This window comes from Anser brachyrhynchus (assembly GCF_964034855.1).
Source record: "Anser brachyrhynchus genome assembly, chromosome: 3".
NCBI classification, from domain to species: Eukaryota; Metazoa; Chordata; class Aves; order Anseriformes; family Anatidae; genus Anser; species Anser brachyrhynchus.
The window spans coordinates 55,903,419-55,918,853 of NC_137696.1; the positions used below are offsets into that span (position 1 = coordinate 55,903,419).

The 15,435-nt window shown below is 39.7% G+C and overlaps 1 protein-coding gene across 12 annotated transcripts in view; it reads left to right on the top strand.

Moving 5' to 3' along the window:
- STXBP5 (syntaxin binding protein 5) overlaps positions 1-7,372 on the top strand; it is a 114,403-nt gene extending 107,031 nt beyond the window's left edge. For all 12 annotated transcript variants that reach the window (XM_080588492.1, XM_080588503.1, XM_080588496.1 and 9 more), the window contains 2 exons: positions 966-1,186; positions 1,822-7,372. In XM_080588492.1, the coding sequence (XP_080444618.1) occupies positions 966-1,186; positions 1,822-1,863 (263 nt within the window). In that variant the 3' untranslated portion in view covers positions 1,864-7,372. The remainder of the gene's footprint in view (positions 1-965; positions 1,187-1,821) is intronic.
- Positions 7,373-15,435: the final 8,063 nt, after the last annotated feature.

Below are 15,435 nucleotides of genomic sequence, written 5' to 3' on the forward strand. Positions count from 1 at the left end.
GTGTATGTAGTATTGGTTGAAATGAAAATCATTCTTCCTAGAACCATAAAATCAGATCAGAAAATCCTGAAATACTGCAGCATTTTTTTATTTAACAATAATAATATTCTTTGTTAGAGGTGGGGGGAAAAATGTTAACCATAATTTCATTTTTAAAAGACAAAAATAAAAAGATTGTTTGGTTTGACTTTAATACCCAAAAAGGCCTTTTCTTGTCCTTTCTTTCGATATTTGTAGAGTATACAAGTCAGTTTGAGAGAGATATCAGTGTCTAAGTTTCTAAACTGAACTAGGTGGCTTATGTCCCAGTATGAGCAAAGGAGATCTAGTCAGTATGGTCACCGGAGCAGAGCTGTTCAGCTCACCACTTGTGGGTGTTTATTTTAGGATGAACTGATTTGTTCATACAGCTGCTCTGTCTTTCCAAGATGTATGTTACTTTTCTTTTAAACGTGTTTGCTTACACTAATGGGATCACTGATACCTAGTCTTTAGGTGTCTGAATCTAAAACTAAATTTCCACTGTAGGAAACTTACGCTGGTAGGTTATAACAGCAAAGCACTTCCAGTATTGACCGCAGCTCCTATTACTGAAGTTCTCCTGCTTTGCTGAATTTCCAACACCCTCCTTGTGAAGCAAGCTGTATTGTTAAAAACCGCATAATTCTGTTAATGATGATGATGTCAACACTGTTGTGAGTTTTAATTTCATGCTTGAACTGTGACGAGGTTAAAATTTTATAAAATGCCTGGAAACTCTGAAATATGTTTTCAAAATCTCAATTTGATTAAATAGTAACAGAGTAGTGAGTATTGCTCATAGGCATGCTTATGATTAAGTGTTTGCTGTCCATGGAAAAAAAAAAAAAAAAACACCTCTTCATAAAGCAGTTATATTGATATTTATGTCATAATGATAAAAAAACCCTACTGTTCTTTTTTTGCTGCTTTGCAAATGCCTCCAGTTGGAGAATCAGCATCTGGAAAGGCATCAAGAAGTCTTGCCCAGCATATTCCAGGGCCTGGGGGTATTGAAGGTGTCAAAGGAGCAGCATCTGGTGTAGTTGGTGAACTAGCACGAGCCCGGCTGGCACTAGATGAACGAGGACAGAAACTAGGAGAACTGGAAGAAAAAACTGCAGCTATGCTTTACAGTGCCGATTCTTTCTCTAAACATGCTCATGAGGTGAGTTCATTACATGTTAAACTGAGAGCATTAAATTGATTGTCTATTGAATACGTGTAATCTTTGCAAGAAACTGACTTCTACTTTAAAGGCATATTAGAGAGGTCTAAAGGGAATGCAATGTCATTTATAAAGTACTTCATTTCTATCTTGCAATCATTACTCCTAATAGTTAAATATTAAGGTAAGCACCTTTTGTTTTTTGGCACATTGGTCTGGAGTGTGCCATCTGTCTGAGTGGTATGTAGATTTCCAAAAGGCCTGTTCATTTCCCATTACTTAAAGAATTTGTCACTGAATTAGATAATTAATGCTCTGTGTGAGATTCCTGTGATTCTTAAGAAAGATCCAACAGTCTGTGACTCCAAGTTCATTTTTTCCTCAGTCACTACGAAGGATAGCTGTTCTCTTGAGTGTCCTGCAGATCTCCTTTCATCCCCCAATCTTCTGTGCAACCTTCCCATTCTCCGAAATTGTCATCTTCTATCAGAGACCAGAAAATCAGCAATTATGTCACCATTAGAAAATTCATCATGCCAAACCCTCACTGTTCAGCTATGATGCGTTGTTTGTGTTATAGCACTCTGTAGTACATTATAGAAACATTAATTAAAAATTGTTTCTTTGTTTTTTAGATGATGTTGAAGTACAAAGACAAGAAGTGGTACCAATTCTGATGATGCTCATCAATTACACCTGTTTAATTTTGTCCTGATGAAAATCTTGTTTTTCATTAATTTTGGCAGGAACATTGAAATTTAAAGAAGTATTCAGCATTGGATACTGTTGTTTCCTAGCACAAATCACACACTGTTTTACCTCAGTCGTGGCTTTAACTGAGGAGCTTTATATTTAAGAGAAACGTAAAAAGAAAGAAACCTTGAGTGTTTCTTAGCTGTTGGTTAGCTGAGAGTTGGAGAACAGAGCAGGTAACTGGAATATGTGGAAAAGGGATAAAGGAAGTAGTGTGATGGGCAGGGGCAATGCAGGGTCAATCCTGTGTTAATATTTCATATGCCAAAAGTTTTTGTGCTGTTGTACTTGCTGCCAGTGTTATACCCTCCTGTGAGGAGAGGCAATAAATCAGGGGTCCGAGAGCTGGAATAAAGTTGTTTGTCTTGCTGGACAGTAGCTGACTTACACTTATCCTCTCTAGGACTCTCTATATTTACCATTATTGTTGAAGAAGAGTGGAAGCTTGCTGTCATTTCTTTCATCAGAAAATCTGGAAGCTTGGAAAATTTCATGTTGAAAATTGTATACATAGTTGACCTGTGCATAGTCTTTCCTTGGACCCCGATCTAGTATTCTTGTATTCACATCATATTCTGTGAAGTGCAAAACAAGAGAATACACAATTTTTGCATTAAAAGAAGTCAAGTGAATAATATGACTGGAATGTGTCATGCTGGGAGTTTTCATTTGTGTTATGGATGTGCAATGTGAAATGTGGTAACATCTTCATTGTGGTAAGAATACTTCAACTTCTGTTTAGTTAAATATTACTTTTTGCCAAAAACAATTATTGGTTCAGTTTGTATAACGTTTAGAACTGGCTGTGGGTTCCATTCATGCTGTGAATTTTTATAAAAGTTTAACAGAATGTATCTTTACAGCCACTAATTAAAATAGCTGAGATAGTTTCGCTTAAAACTTACGTTCTAGATGCCCCTCTAGTCATTTACTCTGAAATCGGATAATCTCGTACTCAGGTTTTCAAACAGTTTTACACTCCATGGAGGTGCTGATGCATGAATAATGGCAAGCATCTGATATTTAATAATTGTCAGGATATTTAGCAAATTTCTAAACCCTGCTAGTAGAGCTATTTTACAAGTACCTATCTCAGCCCCACAAAGTGTTAAAGGCAGCTTGCCTAAAGTTCAGATTTAATCTGTAAAGCAGTGTTTTCAATATTGTGGGCAATGTTAAATGTCCACTAAAACTCAGTGAAATGATATTCAAGTTGGGTAAGGTAAATAATTTAGCTGAGCTTACTTGTTAATGGCTGCTGCGCTAAAGCTGTAATAGTGGGGATGACCAGGGGTCTTTTAAAATAAATGTTTGCATTTCAAAAATGAATTTGGCCTTTGTTTTCCTCAAAAAGGCAGGAATAGTTACTGTCTGGTTTTGTTTTGTAAAAGGGAATACTTAGAAGCTGATAGGTGATGTCTTTCAATATTGTCAGAAATTAATTATTTGGGTCTGCTTGTCCAAGCACTGCATTCTGTGTGTGTTTTTCACACGCTTTCCAAATGTTCTGAAGCAAAACCTGGGTTATATCTGTATTGTGAAGTGATGTTGCAGGTACATAGATATGTGAACCTTAAAATACATATAAAAAGATGCCAAATAGTAAAGTTAATGATGGTTCTTAATTCTTTTTTTTAATTAGTCACTCATCCCAGTAAATGTGCTTGAGATTTGTAGCACAAATCGATAAGTTTTCTGATTTTATCTATAGTTACATTTAAAGACAAGTAATTTTTTGTTGCCAGTATGAAGGCATACCATACCGTGTCAGCTATATGAACATCACAATTTGAACATGTGGCACTGTTTTCTTGATGTCTCTGTACCATATCTATTGAGGCAACGTTAACTCAGCTTGCCACACATTTTGTCTCTGCCTGTTAATCTATTTTTTTTTTTAGTGTCCAACTAATGCATATTTAAATCAATACCATTTTGTTTAAAGTCCAGGTAGAAGAGAACTAGATAAACTCTGGTCATACCATTTACAAAAATATAACACCCTACCTGACATTCGTGCCCATACTTTTCTCACGTTCATAAATGGAGATGACTGATTATTATTTAACTTGTTGAAGATGAACTGTGTTTCAGAACAACAGAATCATCCTGGAAAATTAGTCTGGTTAGTCTCTGGGAGAGAGGATGGCAAAAATACTCTTCAGCAAATTGTGGTATCAGTTCAATGGAAGATGACCTTGGCTTGAAAGAAAAGCATATTAAACTTTTTCCCATTGGGAAACATTTGATGACCACCAGCAAGCAAAAAATGAGGCAACGAGAGACAATGTGCCAGTACAAGGAGAGCAGTGGTTTATTTGGTATTATAGAATGTATCATAGTTGAATCTTTTGTTGCACATGTTCAGAGCATGTTTCTAGATTTGAAAACTAATGAAATAGTTGCTCAGAAGATGAATATGAAAAATGGTTCTTGGTCAATAACAGGGGCTATGTACAATCTCAGTGTAAGATGTTCCTTATTCCTTCTCTGTGGAAGGAAGTTGATCATATACATGTATCTTCTGCTATTTGTGGTGCACCTTTTGTACAGCAAACTACGTTGAAATCCTTGGGGGAAAACACCCCTGTGTTTTTGTTTTTTTTTTTGCTAGCATTTTAGTTGTGTGAAACTTTTTTAGAGTGTCTGGAAAATTATACAATTGAGCATTACTTTTTTATTTTTTTTGATGGAAGTGTAAGAAACTGCTGCTACCTATCTGTTTATATGTAGTGTGTCTCATTAGGAACTGTAAACTGAAGAAGCTTTTCTTCACCTTAGTCCTGCCAAATTGTAACTTCTGAATGTTGATATGTGTAAATATGCGTGTATTCCAAATAAGTCTGAAAGTGTTACACCACAGGCATCTCCAGTGATTTGTTCTTTGGCAAAAAAAAAAAAAGTTATAAAATATAGTAATATATAGCTGTGTTTTTTGTCTGTCTTTATACAAAGATTTTTGCCTGAGGTGGTACTTACACGGCAGGAGATGTTAGAAAGCTACATCCAAAGGAGGACTTTTGGAAGCAAGTTCACTTCCTTTTTTCCTTTTTGTTTTTTTCTTCTTTTCTTTTTTTTTTCCTTAATTAATAGCACTGATCCTACCTGAACTTTTAAACTTGAATTTTTCCTGCACTTTAATTCAGTCATGATACTTTATTCCTTAATTTTGTTTGGACATTTGTGCAGTTTAGGTTCATTATTTGTATATAAGCACACACATTCAGTGAAGAGTTTAGAGCAGGTTACTTTGGGGCACATTTGCTAATTATGTGACTATAATTCAGAATGTGTGTTTTCTTAGCAAAATATGTATATACAAGTATATACAATGTAGAATCTAATGAAAGGCACTTATCCTGTGTCAGCATTCAGTTTATAAATTTCTGCAACACTTTCAGATTTGTTACTAGATAATACAACAAACTGTTATATTTATACATACTGCTTAAGAATATACTTTTAATTTTAAATAATTTTTATATGTACACTTCTACCTTTAATTTTAAAGACTTATGTTCAATTTTTAAGTCAAAGTACTTAAAGTATGTATATTATCCATAGAAGAAGTTGTTTTAAGCTTATGAATACATTCATATCTCATATCGAGATGATACAATTACTAAGCAATGAAAACAAACAGCCCATTTTGCTTTGCAGAAAATAATTATACTTTTACCTCCCATTTTGAACATTCTTTAAAAAAATTCCCTAAGTATGAAGAGGGAAGATAGTGCATTCAAAAAACTAATGTAACGTAGAAGTTTTCTCAATAGCTGCAGTCAATGGCTGACTTGCTTTCTATGATTTTTTTAAGTATTCACATGAAAGAATTTTCAGCTATATTCCTTGGACTCTTAAAATTCCCAAAAATTGAAATGAGGTTTGTCCAATACAGATTTTCTTTGACTAATGTACAAGTCTTCATTATACATCAGCTCTTTACATGTAAATCAATTCTTTTGTATACCAAATGTGTGTTGAAAAACCTATAGCCTGTGACTGAAGAAGTACCCTCCTCCCTTTTCTCATCATGGTTTCATATAACTGGTGGATACTGATGGTGGCTGAAGTTCTGCATGTGGTGGGGAAGGAGTGCAAGGACTTGCCTCCCTCTACAAGTTGCAAGGTAACTTGTCAGTGGAACTTCTTCCTTCATTCTGGCCAATTTCATGTATAACGTGATTCTTTCTGGGTAGATGTTGATAGCTGTGCTACTACCACAAAATCTTCACTTTGTAGACAAAAACAAATGATGTTTGAGGGGAGGAAGTGAATCAACAAATGCGTAGTTTAGGAGAATCAGGTATACTGGTGTAATTTCAGTTTTCATTGAAAAGCTAACTTAAGCTGGGCCAGTTTCTCTCTCTCATGTATGTTATAAAAATGTGCTGTCTATCATCTATTTTATTACTGTTCCAAGCCAGATGAGCGTACTGCGTTTCTGAGTTCTTTTATTCTTTATAAAGTTCAGGCTTAAAGACGTGGGTGTTGGTAAAGAAGAAACAAGACGGAAACATAGAACAATCAAATGAAAGCTGTCAATTGGCATTCCTTTTATTTTTTCGTGGTAAGCACCTCAAAATGTTTGTCATACAGCCGTAGGTTTCTTTGACACTTGCATTTGTTTTTATTAGTACCTAAGTTACATATTACAGGCAAATAATAACTAGAAGTTAAGCTGTTTCAGTTGAAAACATGTAAGGAGTTGTATGTGGATTACTACTACCATTCAGTGATGCAAAGAGAGTGGGGTGGGAACATGTTTTAAATATTCCCTTTTAAAAAAGAACTGTAAATAAGCAGTAATATGTTATTTTAGACCTGAGCTCTGCTATCTGTAGTGGTTAGAACTAGGAAAACATGCTGCTTTCTAGTTATGCTACTGTTTCATTGTACCAGCTCCATGGGCCGGGGGGGAAATCAGTAAATTTTTCTAACATTGCCCACTTGTGGGTAAGCATGCTTGATGTGTAGCAGTTCTTGTTTATGTATAACTTAGTGTGTACATGTGTGTTTTTTCTTTTTGTTCATTGCAACTTATTTTCAGTTAAGTCTTGCTGAGCCCCACTAGCTCTTCTGAGGGTGATTACTGGAATATGCATTTTAGGTAGGGTTGCAAATCCATCTGTCTACAAATATAGTTTCATATGAACTGCAAACTGTACTGTTACAAACAACTATGTTAGATTGCATAGAGTTATTTTACTTACATGTACTTGAACTGAACTATGTCATCATAACAAAGTAAAAAAAAAAATTAAGTATGGAATATTTTTGTAAATAAAAATACCTGTGCAGCTGGTATTTTAAATTTAAAATGTATTATACATTAATGTTTCAGAAAAAAATGTTCATATATGTGTATATGAATGTGTCATTATGCTGAAGGGCTCTGATTGGGCAAAATAAACTATTCAAATCTCTCCTGAAGTGAGTCTAATTTACTTCTCCCCCTCCCCCCCCTTTTTTTTCCTTCCCTTAACAATCCTTTTACTGCTGTTTGGAGTGTGCAGTAAGTCCCTTCTTGCCAAAAGAGTCGTCTTCATTTTGCTTAAAGTTTTGAGATGTCCTTTATAATAAGGACATCTTGCAAGGATAGCTTTCAATCCATTAAACTTCCTGTCTTTTGTTGTTGTGGGGGTTAAAAATAAAAATAAAAGTGTTCTGAATGATGCATAAATGCTGAATCTGAAGAGAGGCTGGGGCAGTAATTCTGAGATGTGTGAAACTGCAGCACCTTGGTGAAATTTTTTTTAATCTCATGCCACCTCAAGTAGTTAAATACTTCAGTGCTGGTTGTTTTAGTATGCAGTTAATGCAGTGAGGATATAATTTCATCTGTATCAAAAATCTGCCGGTTCCAGACCTTCCTGCCTCCCTTTTTTAGTTCCACTCTAATATCTGAAAGCTGAGTATTCTGAACCTTAAACATGGAGTTATAAATAGGATGATGCATTGGAATCAAAAACTGTTTTAACTTCAGTCCAGTTAAATGGAGGGTGTTCTGAGCTGTCACAATGACTCCAGCCACTCAGTGGCTCTGGTCATCATCTTCATTACTGCGGCAAAAATAGTTCCCTCCTCCCTGTGGGACTGCATGGCTGCATATGGCATCAAAGGACTGACAAAAGGAGGGAGGGTATTGCCCAGCTAGGGCTGCAAAGTGAAGCACTTTAATGTAGCAAAAGCCAGGATTTGATGAGAGCCACATAAAACGTGGTCCTTCTGCATATCGTGTGTTATGGCAGTTCCATTGCAAACTTACTCTAAATGAAATACATCTGAGCCCTGCTGACACATGAGGGTGTGCGTGTTAGTATTAAACTGTGCCACCCTCCAAAAGGTGCTCATATCCGGATTCTTTATTAGGAATGGCTCCTGGCCAACCCTGCCTGGGAGTTATATGGGAGGTTGGGAAGTCCTCTAACAACTTGGCAGTAGGCAACTGAGGCCCAGTGCTGAGGGATGAGTACAGATGTAGCAATCAACATCAGTGCACCAGAGCATAATTCCAGGTTGTTTGGCTGATTTTCACAGTATGTAATTAATGCTCCCTTAGCACTGTATTCCTCTGCCAAAGGAGACTGGGCTGGGGCTAGTGTGCAGGCTGGGAGGGAGGGAAGGAGGGAGCTGCACCCTCTGGCTGGCTGAGATCTGAGCACTTCTCCAATGCTCGCTTGCAGCTGTTTGACCCCAAAACCGCTCAGAAGGGGCAACGGAGGAATGTAGAAAATCCACAGTCAAAAGGAAAGTGGAAAGAATTATGTTCTGTTTCAGAGCAGATAACAGCATTTCTGTATCTTGCTTCATCCGCAGTGTAGGCAGGGCTTGAGAGGCTTTCTGATTTGAAAGGGTTTGCAATCAAAGTGTGAGACTATGCATACTGTTTTGATAAGTTTACCAATGCCTCTGCCTAATTAAGCAGATATAATGAGGAAATGTATACAACTGTGATTTCTGTGGTGCAGAAGACTCCTGTGAAGAATAATGCAGCCTTCTCTGTGGGAGTGAAGAGAGAACAATTTTGAGGTGGTACCTCCTCATGCTCTGGGGCACCTGCAAATTTCTTATAAAAGGTACTTGCTGAGATTCTGTTCTCTGAATGTCAGGAGGTCACCTACCAGTTATGGTGCTTCTTGGTTTTCTGGGATCAAGGAGTGCACAGTGCAGTGGGCTAGGCCCCTTGTGAGGCTTCGCTTCATTACAGTTATTGTCTTCAGATGGAGTATGTGTGTGCATATCAGCTTTGAAACAGAACAGCAAGCAAAGAATCCATGTAGGCTTCCAAAATGTAAGCAATGACAGGGCTTGGCCATGTACCACATTTTGGAAAGCCAATTTCAAGTCTGAAGACCCTGCTCCTTGTGACCTGACCTGGAGAGAAGGCAAAGCTGATGCGAGTAATGGCTGTTTGCCATAGTCCTACACGTAACTGATGACAAGCAATGATTTAAAAGTTCTCCAGTACCTGCTGAAAGGAATTTCTTAAGCTACAAGGTTGGGCCAGATCATGAGCTGTGTGAATTGCTATCTCTCTGATATCTCTGAGATCCCTGGTCGTGATCTGCTCTGTTCTTGTTGTTACAAGAGCTACAAAAATGTGGAAAGAAACATTGATCTGAGCCTGGCCCCATAGGCTTCAGCCTGGCAGAAGAATGACTGATGTAGGTCAGATGGGCAAGGAGGTAGAACAGGGAGAAAAGGTTTGGCTGAGCTAGTTGGCATAGGGCCAGTTGAATTCCTGTGACATTTTGGCAGCTATTGTGGCAAAGGAGGGCTTGTAGGAATGCATGTAAAAGGAGATAAAGTGTGGCTCTTCTGGTATTTGCAGGGAGCTGCTCCCTAACATAAACAGCAGCATGGAAAAAATGAAGCAGCCCTGCTTGAAAAAAATTAACCAGAATTGATGGTGTTTGGCATAGATCTCTAACCACATGAGATCTGGCATCCCACTAAATGAGCAAAGATAGCTCTGGCGGGGCACAGGGTGCTGTGCAGGCAATAAACATGGAGACAAACTGCTCGTGCTTGCTGCTGCTGTGAAGGGGGATGCGGAGGGAACGCAACACAGGGGGAGGCAGCGAGCACAACGCAGCAGGCTTCCAAAGTGATCCTCACAGCTGTGTTGTGTGAGGAAATGGAGAGTGAGGGTCTGGTATTGCTGCCTCCTCCCTGACATCCAGACTGGGGCCTCTGCCCTTCCCCAAGGGATACAGGTGCCCTTCACATTTGGCAGAGTAGTGGAAGCAGGGACCCCCTTCATGCAGTCCTGCAAGCTGCTCTCATACTGACACTGGGGTTTTTACCCCAAGTGTTTTTGTGAGGTGGCTGTGAAGCAAGCGTGACAAGACATAGTCCAGGGCTTCTTTAACAGGGAAGGTGAAAATTAATCAACCTTTGTTTTTTATAGATCTTCTTCTTATGGAGAGAAAAGAGAAAAATAAACACTGCTCTGGGCCAAATTAACTGGCAATGGTGCTTAACATAACATGTGTGTAGCTTCCTACCGTGCACCAAGATGTGACCGCATCTGTCCGTGGGGTGTTGCAGTGCAGCCACCATTTTGCGTGAAGAAACAATTCATTACAGAGCTCTTTGAGTAGCCTTTGGCCTCACGGTCGCTGTTCTGCAGGGCTGCCTTGCCCCAGGCCTCTTGCTCTCTGTCAGAAATGCAGGTGACACAGGAACAGATTTGTCTTTTATTCCCAGAGCCTGGTGAAGTGAGAAATTTGAAATTTTGGCTGAGGAGGCCGGGCTGTGTGGGCAAGCCTGAGTCCTGAGCTGCTGCTTCCAGGTCGCTGTCAGCAGTGAACGGGGCTTGTAGGTAACAAGCTGTGGGGCACCAGCTGGATGTCTGTAGGAGGAAAACTGGCAAATTAACAAGTAAAGAGCCACCCCTTCTCATCCTTACCACCTCTCCTACTCTGGAGTGAAATAAGCTCCTGCTCTTGCCCCGTGGTTCTAATTAAAAGCTGTGCTGTCACATCATAGGGCATTCAGGATGACTGAAATGAGCTAGAGGAAAAGCGTCACCAAGGCCTGTGCCCCAGGAGGGCAGGGCAGTAGCTCACCATGGAGCACTTTCCTCCCTCTTGGTGCCAGACAAGTATCTGCAGCTGGGCCAGAGGAGCAGTGGCATGGCAGGCCTGCCTTGAAGAGGAAGACTCCAAAATGCTGTGTTCACGAATGGCCTCCCTCTTCCCATCAGGTTGGTGAAGAGCACGGTGGTTAATCCAGGAGGAGGAGAGGCAAGGGGCTGCAGTGCAGGATGGAGGCGCTTTGTGCAGGGCCAGGCATCAGGCAGGGCTGGGCACTGACATGGCAGTGAGGGGAGAGCTGGGGGGAGCCGGGCTGGGCGGTGGTGGTGGCCCCTGGAGCAAGGGGTGGGCTGGCAGGGCCCTGCTGGGTTTGTGCAGGTGAGGGAAGGGGAGCAGGACACTGGGCTGAGGGTCACTAGTGCTGGGTGGGCAGCTGGAGGCCGTGGGGATGGAGGTGGCTGCGCCGAACAAGCGCAATGGGACGAGGTCTCTGTCTGAGGGGCTGCTGCTCTGACGGCACATCAAAACCCAGCTTTACTTGCCAGGGCCTGAAGTGCTGTTTTGCAAACATAAGGCATCACTGGAGACCCATGAGAAGCAGCTTGGTTTCTCTGACTGTTCCAGCTCACGATATTAGTTTTCAATTTAAGCTCGTCCTCTAAGCAGCAGAGCGTAATACAAGGATGCAGATCTGCTCACAGCTTCTCACCCCTCCTGAGCTTTGCGGAAATCCCCCAGGGACAGGAACAGCAGCACCAGTGTGGGGGACATTCAAAACCTGGCTTAACCCAGCCCTCGGGAACACTGCACACCATGTCATCCTGCTCATCACTCACTCATGTTTTCTGGGAAATTCATGTTTATCTGAGGATGATTTATACAGGCCTGTGCTTACTACCCATCTGAGGGGCCGACTGTTGGAGCCAGGGTGAAGCTTTGTTTCAAGATGCATAGCCAAGGCAGCAGCATGCTTTTATTTTTATTTTTACCTAGGTCTGACTGTAATGAAGTGAGCCCTGGGTCATTTAACAATTATTATGGATGATCAATAATAAGGATGGCACAAATTGAGGTTACCCAGCTCTTCTACCACATTAAGATTTCAGAGCTAGTGACCTTTGCCATAATCACCACAACTCTGACACACCCCTCCCAACCTTTTCTAGCACCGAACAAATCAGCTTTTGTCAAAAGCACAAAGAGACGTCCTGATCTGTGTTCAGATAACTCCAACTCTGTGGTTCCTCAGGAGTTTTTAAAAATAAAAACAAAATGCCTTAGAGCAGGCTTCTATTATAAAATGTCATTGTGCGTAGATTACAGATTTTGTTAGAGTTTAACAGTCAATCTTTTCCATATGAGTGCATGCTTTTGGCTGGGAAAACTATTATCTGAATATAATGGCTTTCTTTTCAAGCCAAAAAACTAAGTATGGAAGGCACATCCAACTGAAATGAGAAATGCTGCGTTATTTCAGTTTTTTGTAAAACTGCTCTTATTTCTGACAGTGGTTTTGCTGAAGACAGTGGTTTTGCAGAAGAGATGCAATCTTTCTTAAATAGACTATAAATAATAGCTAAAAACTGAATTGGAAGCAGAATAAATAGAGACAATTAATTTGACTGAAAAAGGCTAATTTTCATTCTGATTACCCACAGTAGCACACAATCATCACTTAATGCTATTAAGAGACTGTAGGATGAGGAACAAATCATGGAATTCAATTGATAAAATAAATGGTACAATGCACGTTCTGTTCATTTCAATCTGTAGGCAATTACTCTCCGCTCTGTTACACAAAAATATTCCCTTCCAGTTTGAACACAGTTTCAAAACTCTCATTAGTATCTTCAAGATTTGCATGTAGGCAATGAGGGTGATACTCAGTCCTCAGCTTTCCAGTGGTGCGTATGTCCTTCTGCTGTTGTCTTCCAACCACATAGTTGGAAACCTTTCCCACTTGGCCAGTGTGTTTATGGACCCCACTAGGTTCCAAAGTATTTCACTTGGTTATTCCTCCAACCTCAGGCAAATCTTGCTGCTTCCCACCCAGCCAGCTAATTTCCAAGCCTAGCCCACAGCTAATTACATTTTTGTCATCCTGCTGTGCTGGGCATGTTTCATTCGTACCACCATGTACCAGCTGAAGTTCCCCGTACGGGGCAGCTGCCATCCAAAACTGGATCTTGAGCAAAGTTCTCTGCTGGGAGGGCTGTAAAGTAGGTGCAGAGCCTGACCTGCTGTGATAGTTACCCACAGCAATGCAAATTTCTCCTGGAAAGCCGTTGCAACAATGCATTTTAAACAAAATTCCTCAATTTTATCAATGTAGTCTTCATTTTCTGTTTAAAGGCACCACTTTATTTCACCGTAATGTTGACCTTCCCCAGCCTCACTCATTTCTGCCCACAGGGCAGCCTGGCCCAGTCCCAAAGCTGTCCCCACCACAATGTGTCTGCCACAGTTGATGGCCAGAACAGGTATCAGAAATTGGAAGGGATTATTTTCAGTATGACATGAGATTTAAGTGAAATCGCAAACTGGAGTTTAAATACAAAACCAATTTGCTCAGTATAGGCAGGCAGTCTCTAAGAGCACATATAACCTCCTGAGAAACTGGGCTACAGACCCAGTTTAAAACCCTCATTTGGATCAAATAGTGTTAAGAAATCACTTCTAGCATTTCCATAAACAAATGTACCTTAAAAAATTATATAAATAAAGATAACTCTAAACATTAGTTCTAACCAGTGCAGAAATGTACCCTTAAATTCTGCTGTTAGCTACCTCAAAACTTTTCCAAGCCTATCTTTTAGCTTATCTCTCATCTGTATAGACTCTGGGAAGTCATGTTAGTCTCTAGGCAATGAATATGATTTGTTTACTCAAAGAGCTTCCTGAAATCACAATGCAGCACTACTCTGTGTTATTAAAAGATAAAAAATGTATTACTCTCAGGTGAAGGGTCAATGTCAAATCCCTGTTATATCTGGTAAATTCAGATTTAAAGCCAAAACAGTCTTGAAGCTGCTCAGTTGAAGGCATCATATTCAGCAGAAATATCTCATGATACCACATTGTTTCCTGTGCCTGGGTCCATCTAGTGTTGTCAGGAGAGAAATATCACCCTACCATTCAGCTGCCTGTCAGTTTACCTCTCTGGATACCTACAATAAATTAGAAGTCGTACAACAACAAAACAAATTTAGAGAAAACCTATCTGTACAGCGCGTATGCCTGACTGTGGGGAGAGGAGGGCCGTGCAGGTCTGAAAAGGCTTGCTGAAGTCTTTGTCCCCTGTCTGGCCACGAGATGTGGTTCTGCAATGAAAGGAGACTTTTAAAATAGCATTGGTATGTACTGTATCTCAAGGGGAAAAGGCAATAAAAGTCATATCAAACAAGTAAGCGGATGTGACTGGATATTATACGGAGCTATTCAGTCAGAAATCAGAAGTCGTTTTTACATGACTGCATTTCAGAAGAAACAGTCTTTAAGTTTTTACTGCAGGACTTAATTAACTCTTATGTACTTGCATTTTCATTCAGAAAGCACACAGATACCCTCTTCAGAAAGGTTACTATCAACTATTTTGTAGAAACTATTATTTAAACCTGCATAATTATTATTCTTGCTCTGGAAAATTATTGAAAAAAAATAGAAATCGCTTCAAGCGTGTTTCAAGTCTGCATTTCTAGTCTGTGATGAAGGTGAGGCAGCATAACTATAACTTTTTATTAAAACACAATGTCTATAGAATGGAGTGGCGGGGGGAGGAAGCGCGGCAGTGTGTTAGGACCACGAGGCAATCTGTTCTGCCAGCTAAATTGTAGGAATCCATCACATTGCAATGAGGTTCTCAGAGGCAATTTAGGTAACTTTGTTTGATATACATCTCAGAACAGTAATGGTAACAATAAAGCGCAGAGAAAACAATTTACCCTGTTTCTGACAATTATTCTTTCAATATTGTGGTGACCCCATTAAACAGCCATGTGCATTAGCAAAATCCAGCATTTCAGCTAAGAATAAGGGAAGAATAACAATGACTAAATGGGTTCATTCTAAATGTAATAGCCAGTTGAAAAACCTATAAAGTTTTTATCAAGCATATAGATTCACCTAAATAGGCAATGTTCTAACTTATTTTTTCACTACAGAAAAAGATGAGATCCTTAAATCCAAGGACTTTTCAACAAAGGGCTTGAATTTCTATTATGAATCTTAGCTAGTGGAAACTGCTTTTGTAATGACCTTTTTTCCAACAGCAGACGATCAAATATTTAAAATGTGTAATTTATTATTGTTCACAAGCAAACAATTTCTATCTTCAAGAACGAACATTTACAAATAATTACTTAAGTGCTCCTGACAAATGAGGCACATGAATCCCCCCTCACCCCTTATAGCGAGGTTATCTACCCATCAGCTACATCTCCTGCAGTTGTTCTCAGG